At 36.7% G+C, this 14,645-nt stretch overlaps 2 protein-coding genes across 4 annotated transcripts; one reads left to right on the top strand and one right to left on the bottom strand.

The window, feature by feature from the left end:
• Positions 1 to 462: 462 nt before the first annotated feature.
• abraxas2 (abraxas 2, BRISC complex subunit) lies at positions 463 to 8,076 on the bottom strand. 3 transcript variants are annotated; one of them, XM_011484381.4, is made up of 9 exons: positions 7,919 to 8,076; positions 6,723 to 6,813; positions 6,509 to 6,545; positions 6,019 to 6,085; positions 5,634 to 5,824; positions 4,417 to 4,539; positions 3,741 to 3,825; positions 3,536 to 3,650; positions 463 to 3,415 (listed from the first exon to the last, which is right to left on the bottom strand). In XM_011484381.4, the coding sequence occupies exons 1-9, from the start codon at positions 7,988 to 7,990 to the stop codon at positions 2,865 to 2,867; spliced, it is 1,332 nt and encodes a 443-aa protein (XP_011482683.1). In that variant the 5' UTR covers positions 7,991 to 8,076; the 3' UTR covers positions 463 to 2,864. The 3 variants fall into 3 exon arrangements, with proteins under 3 accessions (XP_011482683.1, XP_011482682.1, XP_078788310.1); XM_011484380.4 differs by having other exon boundaries at positions 4,417 to 4,536; XM_078932184.1 differs by lacking the exon at positions 7,919 to 8,076 and adding an exon at positions 7,073 to 7,123.
• On the top strand, positions 8,039 to 12,930 carry eef1akmt2 (EEF1A lysine methyltransferase 2). The gene is made up of 6 exons (XM_004077077.5): positions 8,039 to 8,214; positions 8,706 to 8,771; positions 9,025 to 9,139; positions 9,455 to 9,562; positions 11,719 to 11,935; positions 12,584 to 12,930. Exons 1-6 carry the CDS (start codon positions 8,105 to 8,107, stop codon positions 12,679 to 12,681), a joined length of 714 nt encoding a protein of 237 aa, XP_004077125.1. The 5' UTR covers positions 8,039 to 8,104; the 3' UTR covers positions 12,682 to 12,930.
• The last annotated feature ends 1,715 nt before the right edge of the window (positions 12,931 to 14,645 follow it).

Below are 14,645 nucleotides of genomic sequence, written 5' to 3'. Positions count from 1 at the left end.
TATGAAAAGCAATAATGTTCATACCATTATTTTCCTAAATTTTACTCTACTTGCTCAATGAGTCCAAATTAAAATTAATTGATTTAAATCCTCTTGTGCTGTTGCACCAATAGCAAACAACCATGTGGTATGTCCACAGAAGGATGTGAGGATGATGTCATCGTAAAAATACTGCAGCAAGCAGTCTGCAGCAGCAATGCATAACAACTTGTGCAACAGTAACCAGTGCAACGCAGTTATAAATGGACCTTGGATTCCATGAAAACCAAAAGTTGTCCCTTTAATGACTTCATTCATGCAATCAGCTTTTTTTGTTTATTTGCATTTTACCTGTAATGAAAGATTAACTTAAAAAAAAGTCATGCATTTATCAAAAAAAAAAAAAAATGTGGATTGATGATAAATTCACAACTTTAAAATAAACCTGACAGTTTCCTTGAACAATAATTATAAAGCACATCATTTCACATATGAAGGTCTTGTTTATTAAACAAAATTAAAGCACCTTGTCTTCTGTGCCCTTCCAAGCATTCGTTTTAAATTCAAGTACACAAATCCAGATAAAAGCCCAGGTTCGTGATGTGCACTGTGGTGCTTAAGGTGTACTTATCACTGCACAGAAGAAGTGAACCCTCAACCCATGCAGTAAGAGTATGCATGTGTGCATCTTCGCTGCTGGAATTGGATAGTTGGAGTCAGCTCGTGATTTATAGCAGTGATCTTCTGCACTAAAGCTCTGTTGGTTTTACCTCTAGACATGAGCTTGAAGCATCGGGTTACACCAGCGGATGCCACAATTAAAGGCTTCCACTTCTATAGGGTCTGAAGACGGGGATTCGGAGCAAAGGACCAATACAAAAGACCTGCTGTTCTATACAACCACACACCGCTTACTAATGTTTATACAGTTAAGTGCTGTTTTGAAATGCTACCCCAATGCAATTATCTATAATACATTCATTTTTGATTTCCTTATATTCCACTACTCACACTCCTAAGATGACCCTCCTGCTCCAAGTGGGATTGTGTTTGTGATTTTTTTAAGCAACATTTCAAGTGCCAGTTCCTGTTCAGTGATGTATTGGCATTACACATCAAGACAAGTGAAATGACCCGAAGGCAAAAGACATGACACTACAAACACACTGTAAATTAGTTTAGCTTGTTCACAAAGGCAAAGCATCTCCCACCACAAGTGATTGAGTGCAGCACAAAAATCGGTCCATGCTGAAGTGTTAAGATTGAACCAGTTCCCGCAGAGGATGCTCTGCACCCTCGCCCACCCCCGACCTCAGTCACCTTTAAGGTGACCAGATGTGTGAGCAGTCTGGAATAATAAAGCCAGCAAAGTTACATCAGCAAACATGAGTTTCAAGTCCACTTAGGAGTAACAGAAAGAAGAGGGAAGAGCTAAGAAAGAAGTGAAAACCGTTTCCATAGAAAGGGGGGAAAAAACACATCTTAAGAAAAAGAGGCAAAAACTTTTAAGACTTTGAATGAACGTTTTGGAATTCACTTATTGCAACACAAAATAAGTCGGTTTCATTTCACCCTTTACAAAGAGATCTGTGAATGTGTCCTGTGTGCAGACAGAAACTGCCCTGAGTGGAAGGCACTGTATACTGAGGCAGGTTCAAGATGTTTCATCACATTATCCAGGTCCATACGAGAAATAGCCAAGCTGGTCGGAATCACAGAGTTCACGTCAGCTCTGCAGACGGGAAGGGCTGGGTTTCCAAGGTTACGAGCCACACATTCAAGATACCTTCCACAGCATATTTAAACAAGAGCTTAAAGCGGCAAAGGAACACGGTCAGTAGTACTGAGACTATTAGTATGGTAAAATGGAAGCAGCAACCAGTTTTGCATATGAACGACAGACGCAATTTTTAGTGGTAGCTCTTTGTTTTGCAGCAGCAGAAGGGAATTTTAAGCATTTGTTAAGTAAAGCTACAGTATATTGTGTTTGTCCTGTGAACCCCATCTAATACACAAAAAGCTGAGCTGGGTTTGGCTCTGAGTGGTTAAAGAGGGCTAACCGAATGGCATAACATCTCAGCATTGCTATAAGACAACAGTAAAGTAATCCTAAATGTTAAGTGCAGCAAAGCGCATACAATTTCAGTATTATCCAAGAACAAGACACCAACACTATTGTCAATCAAATTAGATAAACTATTAATTAGACAAAAATATATATATTATGTATATATAAAGCACCCTTTAAAGAAGTGGCAGAATCAATTTAGTCTGAAATCTATTCTTCATCGCTTAAATAGAAAGCTGAATGGGTAATTAAAGTGTGTGGAACATGGTGTCCAAATCAAAAGAAGTGTGCATTTTAAGATTTCTTAGATACATATTTCTCTACCGTCTCCCAAAAATGTAACCACTTTGTTCACAAATGTTCAAAAGCTGGAGAACATTTTTCCCTTGGTTTCAAAAAAATAAAGAAGGGAAAGAAATAGTGCAAGACAGGATGCATGAAAGGGTGCTAAAAGGTGAAGATGCAAATTTGAGACGAGAAGATCCTGACATCAAACAGAAAGCCAGTTAGCCAACCAGCTGGTTGGAACGCCAAATCCACGTCTGATGCTAAAACTGGACAGATTCACACTTGAGTACCTTCCAGAGAGAATATGAAAACAGAAGCAGTGGGAGGCCCTTGGAAAAGCCTAACGAAGTTTCCCCTAAAATGGAGAACATACTGTCACCAATGGAGTAACGCACCACCTTGCACAGGCCTTTCGCTTGCAGGACTGGCACTTCTTTTGTCTACATTTGCTTATCTTTGATTGCTTCAGTTGTCCGCCTCTAAAGGCGCGTCACTTGTACGTGTCCCTCATACATCCCGCTGCCTGTTTCTATGTTGTTTGTGACCCGTGGGCGTCTCCGTCGGGACCCAGAGCAGCAGGTCGGCCTTGAGCTAAAGCGCTTGCAAAGACGGTTGGTAGATGAGCTCCTTCACTGACAAGGTTCTCATATTCACTACTGTCTTCGTCTTCATCGTCATCCTCCTGCCCAGCGGCTTGTCTGTCTAATGAGTCAGAGCTTGACCCGTCACCATTTCCAAGGTAAGGGGTGATTGGAGTGTTCACGGGGTTTACATTTGTGCCGAGGCCCAGCTCCATACTGGGACCTAGCCTCATCGAAAGCGGGAGCGGGGTGGGGTGTCCTGGTGAACCAACAGCTTGAGGCCGGGGCAACAGAGCAGCACTGGTAGGAGGGGATGAGGAGAGCAGATTGTCGTCTTGGGATAAGAGGTCAGTGTAAGAGGGGGGATTCGGTGAGGTTCTGGGTCGCTCTGGGGCAGACGGCGTTTGGAAAGTTGTCCTGGAAACGAAGGAAGTCTCTGAAGGTTTTAAGGAGATCTCTGGAGTTGAAGTGGAGTCTGCATTTTGAGATTCTTGAAGTCCTACCCAACAAAAAAACAAGTGTGAGATTCTATTTGAAACTTTGGCCAGTTATCCTAAACCACTTTATTGCATTTGTTGTCGTTTATTGATCATTTGTAGTCTACATTAAAAGAACCTACTTCTATCCTCCTCTGTTTTGCGCTTCCTGAGAGCAATTTGCTGTTTGACTTTGTTCACATCCTCTTGAAGTTTTTCTTTGACTCGCTCGCTTTGTTCGACATCCCCACACACAGCCTAGGAGAAAAAAAAGGAAGAACATTTCAACATTTTGTTTTAATGTTTCATCAGAAAAAAAATCCACTATTAGATATCGATCCAGTTTACCTGGACTTTGTCTTGCAGTGCACTGTAGACTTGGAATATTGTTCGGATATCCTTCATCACACCGTCTTTGTCAAAAAACTCAGCCCTGTGGACATAATTCCCCACACAGAGCTCAATAAACCATTTGAATCCAAAACAAAATCGAATAAATAGTTGTACTATAGGCATTTTCTAAAACTCAAAACAAAACTAAACAAGTTTCCCTGGTTTTTACCTTCAAAAGCCTAAATAATCTGAGGTGACAAATCACTAATTTAATTATTTTTCATTTTTCAATAGCAACAGTGAGTCTATGTTTAGATGCAAAGACAAACATGTTCTTGTTTACGGTCACATGCTTCTCTCATCAGTTACCCACTAGCAAATCCATGCTAATACCAACAATACAATGTTAAATGTTACCCCAGATGACCTCACAGACAGAAATAGAAACATTTCCTGATCATGTTACTGCACACCACCACCACCATAATGACATTTTTGCAATCAAAGTATTACATAAAACATAAAAACACGTCAGAGATGCTCCTGCTGGTAGGTTCAAGTGCAAGCAAGCTGCTAAGATTCTGAACGGATTATGTCCTCAAGGTGAACCTGCAGTTTAGAACTGAGTAAAATCAGGCAACTGCTGTGAAGCCGTTCAGAGGCGGCATGTGACCACCAGCCTGCAGCTTACCCGTGCTCTTTGATGACCTTGGCATAGTTGAGGGAGGTGTTGGGTACGGAGGAGACTTTGTATTCCTGCTGACTTGTGTTGCCGAGATTTGGGATGGAAAGCTGAATCCTCTGGTTGTACCTACTGAAAAGATGATTGCTTAGCACCTATTAAGACATGAACTGTAAACAACAGTTATTATTATTTACTGCCATGAATTACATTAATGATTAAACACTATTTCAAACCAAAAAATATAAATATCACACTGGAATTATCTGTTGCTAATAATGTCAGGCATAAAGGTGTGAAAGGTGTAATGCAGACCATTTAAATTTAAACATTTGTTTACGTCCCAGAATTTCATTTCTTCTCTATGGCTAATATTATAGTACTTTGAGAAAAATATGTAAATTTAAACGAAAAAAATGTATATTTCTTTTATTATTTTAAAATCTTTTGATACCATTAATTTTATTATTTTTAAGCATATTTACTAGTTTTTACACAGTCAAGCAATTTAAATACAAGTTGAAAGCACCAATATTCCTGAAAATCCTTGACCTAATCGATAGCTTCTTGTAAATGGACAAAAATACACTGATAAATAATAATCATAATAAAAAACAGTAACTTAATTTTCTTTAAGTTTAAAGTGTGTGTAAAGTTGATGACAGTATTTTTGTAAAACCTTTAGAGCAAAAAAAAAAAAAGGAGAAATTTATATTTGAGGGAGTGCCTAAAGGCAAACCTAAAGCGAGACTTAGAATGTTCTCGCTCCAGGAAGGAATACAGTCTACCTGTCAGTGGTCATAAAGGTTTTGCAACAGGAATGCATGTAAAGAAAGATGTAAATCTAGGGGCGAGGCATGTTATAAAGATTTTAAAAAAGCATATTCAGGAAACAGGATCATATTTTATAAAGGTCAATAACATATTTTTCTTATAAATAAAAAAGTTGTTACTTTGACAATTAAGAACAGATAAAATGTCTATTTTTTGCATGGGTAAAAAGGACAGAAATGTTCTTTTTTTTTAAATGTTTTGTTTTAACAAGGGGAGCAAGGATACATTTGAGTGAACAAACAAACATAAAAAAAAATGTACTTTAAATTAAAAAAAGGGAAAACTACCGTATCTTTACATCAATTTGGCAGCCGTAATGTTACGGCAATATTTTTACAGAACACCATGATTTAGCGTATGTGTGTTTGTGCTGGTTAACACTCTGTTATCACCTGCGGTTAGGTCTGAAGAGCACATACTCCAGCGCATGGGTGGAACTGTTGGCAGTCGAGATGAAGCTGAAGAGAAGGAAGACGAGGTCGGGCACACCAAGCAGCTGAGTCAGCTGTTTGTGGATTATCTGCTCCCTAAATGACATCTGCTGCTGGGTGTTCCTCCGGAACCGGTACCAACCAATGACATTCTGGATGGTCAAAGAACAGCATGTTTAATAAAGAATACTTAGTTCATAAACAACGACAAACTCAGTTTTGGTCATACAACATAAAATAAAAGACTACAAATAAGGGGAATTCTTTTTAACATCACACACACACAAAAAAAGGGTAGCAAAAGCAAAATGCTGGTTGACACAAAAATAAAGAATGAATGTCTCACTTTTCGTCGGTCTTTAAGAACGCTGTTGAGGTTTTCTTCATTGATTTTACCTGCGTAGTCATAAAAGCTGATAAAAAGTAAAAAAAAAAAAAAAAAGATAGAGAAACCAGTAAGTTCAAAAACATAATTATTATTTTTTCTATTCATACACTGGAATATGTCTTCCTATAAACCTTGTGTCAAATGGAGCCATCTACTGTTCGTTGTCAAACTAGCCTAGCTTGTTTTGAACACACGTTATCTGATGAACGTTCCCAAATTTTAAACAAATTTAAAGTTAGCACTAAATCAAATGTTTTACATGTAGTCATTTTTTTAGGTATACTACAGTTTTAAGTGTTGTAGTCAATTTTTGCCACGAAAGTTTTACAAGACTTATAAGAACAGTGTAGTTTGCACATTAGCCGAACAAAACAAAAATAAATAAAAAATATTTTTAAAAAAGCCCTTAGTAGCAATAGCAGAAAGTTAGCTGAAGCTGAGTGCTTACCTAAACAATTGTGCACACGGTTCATGGTTATGTATTTCTGGTGGGACAAAAAGGGCCAGAATTTTAGTTATAAAGATATCCTCCAACCTTAGACTAAAAGTGACTTAAAAACATAGCCAGAATTGCTATACTGTTACTGATCCAATTGTGACACAGAATGAATTGAATAACTTTCTGTGTGGATTATTTAAGTTCTGCCTGTTTGAGAACTCACCTACAATCTGTACAAATTCTGAACTGCTGATCTGTGTGTCACTGATGCTGACAGTCTCTTCTTGCCTTACTTCTCCTAATAGGAAGCCCTCCTGTTAAAACACATCGTCACAATCCACACTCATGTGTCAATTACAAGGAAAGGTCACTAAACAGTCTGTTATTAATAACAGTAACAGGAGAAGAAGGACAAAATATAAAAGGGGGACATCTGTAAACAAATGCATTTTGACAGCACATTCATTTTCGTGTATAGTCAGTGCGATTTTGCTGCTTACACGATATGTAAATGTTTTCTTGACAACGTATAAGCAATAACAGCAGCTGAAAAAATAATAATAAAAACCCTACCTGTCTGTTCTGTTTCCTTCTTTTAAGAATGTAGTCAAACCTGTAACTTCCCCCTGCTGACGTTTAAGTTCCTTAGGGAACGCAGATCAGATGCAGTGCACTACATTGTATGTCAGATACATTTGCCCAGCTTTCAAATATGTCTTTGAGCCATCTGATTTTTTACTGACTTATTTTTTCATTATTTATACATGACTAAAAGAAAAACCTTTTCAAACTCAACAAAAGTGTTTTTTAAGGCAACACCTAACCATTAGGCTAATGATGTCTAGCAGAATATAATGGATGTGGCTAACAAGCTAACCCATCATTGCAAAACACGAAATATAAACTTGAGTTATAATTTCCTTAAAGCGTTAACTACTTTGGCATTAATGTTTTCTTTGGTTTATCAACAACTAAACTCGTACATAAATGTCAAACACAAAGTTATTAAATAAACGAGAACCAGATCCGGAAGTCACTAGACTTGCTAGCATGCTAGGTAGCTAACTCCAGGATATTTTCTGGACAAAAAAGTTTAACAATAACATTACAGGTGTCCGAATATAAATTGTTTATATTTGTAGGCCCAAACAGAGGACACCTAAACGGTTGAAACTGTAAATTTGTTATATATTCTGATACTAACAATCCCGCCTTCATGTTGTTTTCATTAACAAACTAAATCAAGGCACACTTGCCGGTGTATAGACGGAACCAATATTAGCTGACTAGCAACAGGATGATGACACTGGGAAACAATGCAAACTCATATAACTACTAGAGAACTGAAGACGTCACCAAACCTCGTACCCATTAGTAATCACAGTACTGTTATATGGGGAAAATATATAGAGTACTTACGTGATCTGAGTTGCTATTTGCACTGTGATAACACACAGAACTGAAAGTATAACCTGAAATAGATGCCGCCATGATGAAAACATCTCTTTCAATCCCAAAATCCCCTGCGGTTGCAGGGACGCTCTAGAATCGAAATGTACTCTGGGACATGAAGTCCACATCTGTCCTGGAAGGATAGCATGCAGCATGGAAGACGCCGGTGAAAGGTCTAATTATTGTGAAAATACCTCAGACTGCGAAGAAGACAGAGGCTCGGATAATGATTTTGAAACATCAAAGCTTGGAACGAAAGAATAGTGAGTGTTACTATGCTCGTATGATGTAAGGTTACTCTTTTGGACTTTTTAGCCACACAGCGGAAAGCTAACGGGTTCAACTTAAGCATACACAACACTTTAATAAACGATGGTTTTGCTTGGTCGTTAGCCTAAAACTAAGTGATATTTTTCTCTATCAGTACAGTAAATTAGTCTTAATTCAGTTTATGTTTAACAATGGGAGTTTGTGATGTTAATTAGGCTTTAGCTTTAGCCAGGATAAACAAACCTTTGCACACATGACACATGATGATGATGTGAAAAATAATAAATATGATTGTAACTACTTAGGACAGACTGCAAAACCCCAATAGAACACAAACAAAAAAAAGTCATTTGCTTGTGTGTAGTCTCTAGATTTTTTTAATGCTGACTTTGTGCTTTCATTAATTATTTCACAAGTTTTATTCTTACTTTTTTTTAACACTAATTTGTCTTTTTATTTTTTTATTATTATTATTTTTTCACAGCTGGGAGGAAATGTACCAGAAAGAGCTTGAAACATTCAAAGATATAGGAGATGTAGGGGAGATATGGTAAGAATATGATTACGATTCTTGTTAACCTGTTGTTACTCCAAATACTTTTCTAACCAAAATTTACATGTTTAAAGTTTTTTTTTGTTTTTGTTTTTTTGTTTTGCTTTTGCTTTCACATCTCTGGCATTTTTGGAAATAAGCTTTCTGTAATGAAATTCCTAATAATAAAAATGCCACTATTAATTGCACAATCTTGGTTAACATTAGTGCATTTTACGTATTTAAAATACCCCAAAATTTTTTTTGTAAGGTTTGGTGAGGAAAGCATGAGCCGTGTCCTGGGATGGATGCAGACGGCAAAGATCCCTGAGAATGCTGCCATTCTTGACATCGGGACTGGAAATGGAGCCTTTTTGGTTGAGCTGGTGAGAAAAGAATTGCAATAATAATAAAAAAAAAAAAATTCTTCTGCACAGTTTATTTTAGTTTATGTCACAAATAAAGGTTTTTGAAGCTAAAACTTTAATTTAAAAAGGATCCTTTGCATGTACTTCACATTTGCATACTCTTGCATTATTAAGACGCAGGTTTTTTTAAACATATCTTTTTTAAACATATCAACAAATAAATAAAAAAAATTGATAGGAAGTAAGTAAAGCAAGTTCTTGATTTCAGTTCTGTATAAACATTTATAAATTTTGTTTTCTCATGTTTTTCTTTTTATACTTATGTTTATCCAGGCAAAACATGGATTTAAGAACCTGACTGGTGTAGACTATTCTCCAGCATCTGTAGAACTGGCCAGAAATGTTCTCCAAACAGAATGCTTGTCTGATATCACAGTGAAGGTGGGCTAATATCTTTTTTTCTTTAACCACTTAAACTAGTCAGAATGATATTTTTTAAGGAGGATTTTGTAATTAAAATTTTAAAAGCAAACCTGCTATATAATTAAATTATATTTTAAAAATTGTGTCTTAGATTGGACACATTTGGATATTTTAGGGCAAATGTGTATGAGCAAAACGGGCTGTTCTATAATCATATCCTTTCATTTAGGTTGGTATATTTATCAAAAAAAATAAATAAAAAGCTTAAAAATGTTGCGCAACTCTCATAATCCTCTTTTAAGTCAAACGCATGCAGAGAATGCTTCATATTTGGCAATTCTAAGCACTGTTCTTTGAGAAACGTTCACGCTGAGCGGGTGATAATTATAACATAATGCCTTTTAAGCTCTATTTTTATTGCTATGGGAGAGTGTTGATAAAATGATTGAGAAAAACTTGCTAAACTGGCCAAGCTTGTAGGTATTTCAAAACTGTTTCAGCACAAAAGTTCCTCTCTTTTGGAAAATGTGAGGACGTTTTTAAATAAATAATGTCAGATTACTTTTGTGAAGAAAAAAAAAATCATTGTAAATGTTTGACACTGTTTATTATAACCTTTAATTTCTCATCTCAAGTGTAGAATTTTTTCTTTGACTTGGATTAAGAATATTTTTTATAAGTCCCACTAACTAAGGCCCTACCTTTAAAAGAATGTAAAAAAACAAACAAAAAAAGTAAAGTTTAATTACATTAACATTAGCTTTTTTGGCCTTAGATTTTAACAACAACACTTGAATGACAAAAAGTTTTATTGGTGAAAAAATAAAAGTAATTAAAGCTTCATGCACCTGCATAATATCTTTTTGAGCACCATAGCCAACTTACTGCCCCTGAAATAACTGTTCAAATGGATTGTTTCAGAAAATCAATATGTATAAATAGAAATGGCAACAATTTTCTCAGAAGATTTTTGCCAAGATCACAATCTGAGAAGAAGAATCCACAAGGAAAAGCTTTAAAAACTGAAACACCTGGACAATAACTAACTTTACTTATTGTTACAGGATGTTTCTTGGAGCTGATAGTCCCACTCAGATCACCTTTTGATCAATTCTGAAAGCGTTTCCAGTGGTCTTTGAATTATGGTTATGTCGCTTTAAGGCAAAGTCCAAAAACGTGTAGTTTTTTAGGACATAGTTTCTGCAGAACAGCCAGAGTTTATTAGAATTCACCTTTGATTTGTGGGCAGGACTGTAAGTAAGCCTGCCCTGATTTCCTATCATCCCTTTGTTTACACTCTCTCCCGCTAGCTTACAGCCCCTCACACCCAAAAACTAACATTAGCAGTGTTAAAAACATTGCAATAAGTATTGGAGATATCCAACCGTACAGTTTTGTGCCAGATGCCAGCTCGGATGAGGAAAACAAAGACAGTAATGGATGTATTTGTCTGCAAGTGTATACATCTAAACAGAGCAGAGCAGGGAGCCGACTGTAGCACGTGGGTCACAGCTACAAGCTTTTTCATGTGGCATTTTAGCGTCTGATTCACAGCGATTTGAATAAAGAAATACCGGTACTCTAAAATGCAATTTGTTCTTAACTTTCTTTATATTTCCCCCCATCATGAGTAAAAGTACATAAAGCTTTCTTCTACATTAATAACTTTTTATTTTAATAGAAATATAATACCTTACATGTGATCAAAGTCTTTTAACAATCACATGTGCATACATTCATCAAGGCGCTTGGGTCAGATATGGTGTTATAAGTGTGGGCTTTGCTTGGGCACCATGGCTGCCAATGAAGTCAATATTGAATTTAGCTGGATGGTGGGGGGGTCACAGTGGTTCATGGAGCTGGAAAGTGTCAAATGAATTTAGGCATTAGTTTTATTCTCAACAATCCTTCACATATTTTGTGATCTGTGGTTTCTGAGTATGTGGCTGGTGAATTTACCCCAGAGGTCTGAAGATCTTCCCTCTGTCTTGATGAAGGGGGACTTTCACTGCTGCCTGGGCAGAATTTACTGCCAAAAATTGGAAATGACTAAATTTAAAAGATACTTTCCTAGTCAAGTATTGCCTTTTGTTGTCGCTGAATCATTTCTTATGCTGCTTCAAAACTTTAATTCAACATATCACATCTTCTGACTTTTTTTATTTTTATTTTAGGAGGTGGATTTCCTAAACTGCAATAGAGAGCTGAAAGAGTTTGATGTCTGCATTGACAAAGGAACTTTTGATGCGATAAGCCTAAATCCAAACAACTCCAAAGAGGCAAAGAAACTCTATGTCCAAGCTTTAAGGGATGCCCTGAAAGAAAATGGCTTCTTTTCTATCACTTCATGTAACTGGACCAAGGAGCAGCTGCTCCAGAGATTCAATGAAGGTGAGAGGAAATTGGAAAAGTGTACTTTTTTTTGTCATTTACTACTTTTTAAATTCCTAATGTCTCATATTTCGTGAACAGAAAGTAATGGCTCTATCTGAAGTACATAGTATTCTAATTGCAGTTTTACAAACCAGCTGTTCAGAAAACTAATAATAAGTTGCAAATGTTTTATATCACTTGAAAAATATTCCGATCTGCACTTCAGTCTGGTTAACTGTTGTTAGTCTTTATACCGGAATGTTCTGTTGCTCGACTCCCAGTCACACAATGCACATGCAGTTTTGCAGCTGCAGCTGTCACCTGACAGGTTTGCAAAGCTGCAGGTAACAAGCTCCCAGTTAAGTCAACATTTCGGCGTGCTTCCATAAACTGTCATTTGTCTTCCTGCACTCACTCTGGAGAGCCTGCAGGGGGCCAGAATGCCTCAAGATCTAATCTTTCACACTGACAGCTTGTCTTTATTAGGCCCCAGGAAGCAGCACAGATGGTAGATGGATAGTCATGGACTCTCAGTTCTTTTGCTAAACCTTTTTTTTTCTTGGTTACTTAGACATAATCCACACAACAAAAGACTGGTGGCTTCTTTGTTTTATGTTCTTTTAGTTGGGAGTCTTCTGACCCACACTTTTTCTTTTTGCCTGACAGGATTTGAGTTCGTGCAGGAGTTGCCTACACCAAGGTTCCAGTTTGGAGGCAAGACAGGCAACAGTGTGACAGCTCTCATCTTCAAGAGAGTACATTAGTGGATGTTTCACCGAAACATGTTTGCCACCTGTTCAAATCCTTCAAATCCCAAATCCTTCCAATCCATTTCTGCTGGTTCTGTTTTTTTATACATATATATATATATATTTTGTTTTTTTTTTGTTTTTGTGTGCTAATAAAGACACTTTGTTCACTCTTAACAGACCTCAATAATAGGTTATGAATGAAGAAACCCACTTCAGTTGCATAAGCCTTTTTTGTTGAAAATAAATCAGGTTGTGTATAAATTTGAGTCAGGTTGTTTTTTTTGTACGATATTTTCCATGCTGTTTTTTGACAAATAAGAAAGTCTTATTTAAACAATATTGTAATTTTTTCATTAGATTGGAAGTTAGAACAGTGTTAAAAAGTAATTTCACATGAATTTTCTAATATATTTTAATGTCCTCTTTAGAAATTAACTGCCTAGAGTAAATATTTTAGTATTTCTGGCAGTAATTAAGCTGAATTACTTATTCTCTATTTAACTGATTATAATAAATTAGTATATTATGTTGTTTTTAACTTTATAGCATGAAGTCATTAGTACACATGACCTTGTAAAAGTCCTGGACCATAGAAAACTAGATATAACATTTTTTTTTACAAGTAAAAGTTCCAAACTTAATTTGCTAACTAGAAACCAGCAGTGCTTTTGGGTCCCGAGGACCATAATCAAGCACCTCTGACATGCTGAATAAACAGGAAGTGGTGATGTCTGTGGGAGAGATGTTTGCCTCCCTTTTCCTTTCTAAAAGGCATCATTAATATCTGCCAAACTCTCAATCCTAATTGTAAGTTGAATGGGCCTGTGGCCCTATGGGAACCGACCGAGTTGAGGCACACTGTTGAGTAAACACATCCCAGCTTTACAAGACTTACTGCCTGGAAAGTTACAAGATTCTGGATATCCTGTCTGGATGTGCAAGCTATGCCCACAGATGCATCTGAAAGATTTTTCCCATGAAATGTTATTTACTGAGCTTCGGCTCACAAGAATGTCTTCTTTTTTACCTCTGTCAAGATGCAGAGTCACTGTTGTAAAGATGCTTCAATAATCTTATGAAATCGCACCTTCAAATCTGACAATTAATTTATAATAGATGTTAAAATGTAGAAAAAAGTACCGTTGTTGGTATTAGTCTGATCTGTGTTGTAATTTAGATATTTTGAAAGATCTCTCTAAAAAATCATGTTTGTAAAATAAGTAAGTAAATAAGTAATTTAGAAAACCTTTTCAAAAGTTAAAAAAAAAAACCCTGATTTTTGTGCAGTTATACTTTTTACTTCTGAATTTTTTTACAGATCTGGCTGTTTCTTTTTTACAACAGTTAAATTGGATCTAATGTTAATTCAATGCAATTCAATTTTATTTGTACAGCCCAAGTTCACAACAACAGTCATCTCGATGGGCTTCGAATCGGTAATTGAAAAAGTAAAACATAAAATCAAAGGATCATGAATACATAGAATTCAATAGGATAATACTAAAACTTTAACAGACTAAACTAAACTGGCATCCCTGCCCTTAGACCCTCCTTCGCGGTAAGGAAAAACTCCTAAAAAAAACGGATTCCGTAAAAAACGAAGAAACCTCAGGGGTGTCCACATGAAGGAGAGATCCTCCCCCAGGACGGACAGGCGATTTACCAGAACTCTTAGAGAAGAATTAACTTATCTAAATCTACAACTACATATATAAAAGTCCAGCAGACGAGATTCAGCCAGATGGAGTTGGGGGGATGGCGAGTCGAGCTGGAGAAAGGATCCACAGCAAGGTGTAGGAGCAGGAGCAGAGGCGAGCCAGTGACGAGGTACAGGGTCAGGTACAGGAGTACGGATGAGCCAACTGGAATCTGGAAGCACTCCCACTCACTCGGAGGGCAGAGGGAAAGAGGGACAATACATGAATCACACTGCACCAAATAGAGGCATGGAAAACTAAATGATGAATAATAATCTA

The sequence above is a fragment of the Oryzias latipes genome, chromosome 15, assembly GCF_053564925.1.
Source record: "Oryzias latipes strain Hd-rR chromosome 15, Olatipes_Hd-rR_3.1".
NCBI classification, from domain to species: domain Eukaryota; kingdom Metazoa; phylum Chordata; class Actinopteri; order Beloniformes; family Adrianichthyidae; genus Oryzias; species Oryzias latipes.
The sequence above is the reverse complement of the archived record's forward strand: the minus strand, read 5'-3'. Positions and strand labels throughout refer to the sequence as shown.

Bases quoted from the DNA above. Each gene is read 5' to 3' on its own strand.
- abraxas2 (XM_011484381.4), bottom strand. From the start codon at position 7,990: ATGGCGGCATCTATTTCAGGTTATACTTTCAGTTCTGTGTGTTATCAC. The intron at 6,814-7,918 runs GTAAGTACTCTA...GTGTTTTAACAG, and splicing joins CAAATAGCAACTCAGATCAC to GAGGGCTTCCTATTAGGAGA. The intron at 6,546-6,722 runs GTGAGTTCTCAA...TTGTCCCACCAG, and splicing joins AGAATTTGTACAGATTGTAG to AAATACATAACCATGAACCG.
- eef1akmt2 (XM_004077077.5), top strand. From the start codon at position 8,105: ATGGAAGACGCCGGTGAAAGGTCTAATTATTGTGAAAATACCTCAGAC. The intron at 9,140-9,454 runs GTGAGAAAAGAA...ATGTTTATCCAG, and splicing joins GAGCCTTTTTGGTTGAGCTG to GCAAAACATGGATTTAAGAA. The intron at 11,936-12,583 runs GTGAGAGGAAAT...TTTGCCTGACAG, and splicing joins GCTCCAGAGATTCAATGAAG to GATTTGAGTTCGTGCAGGAG.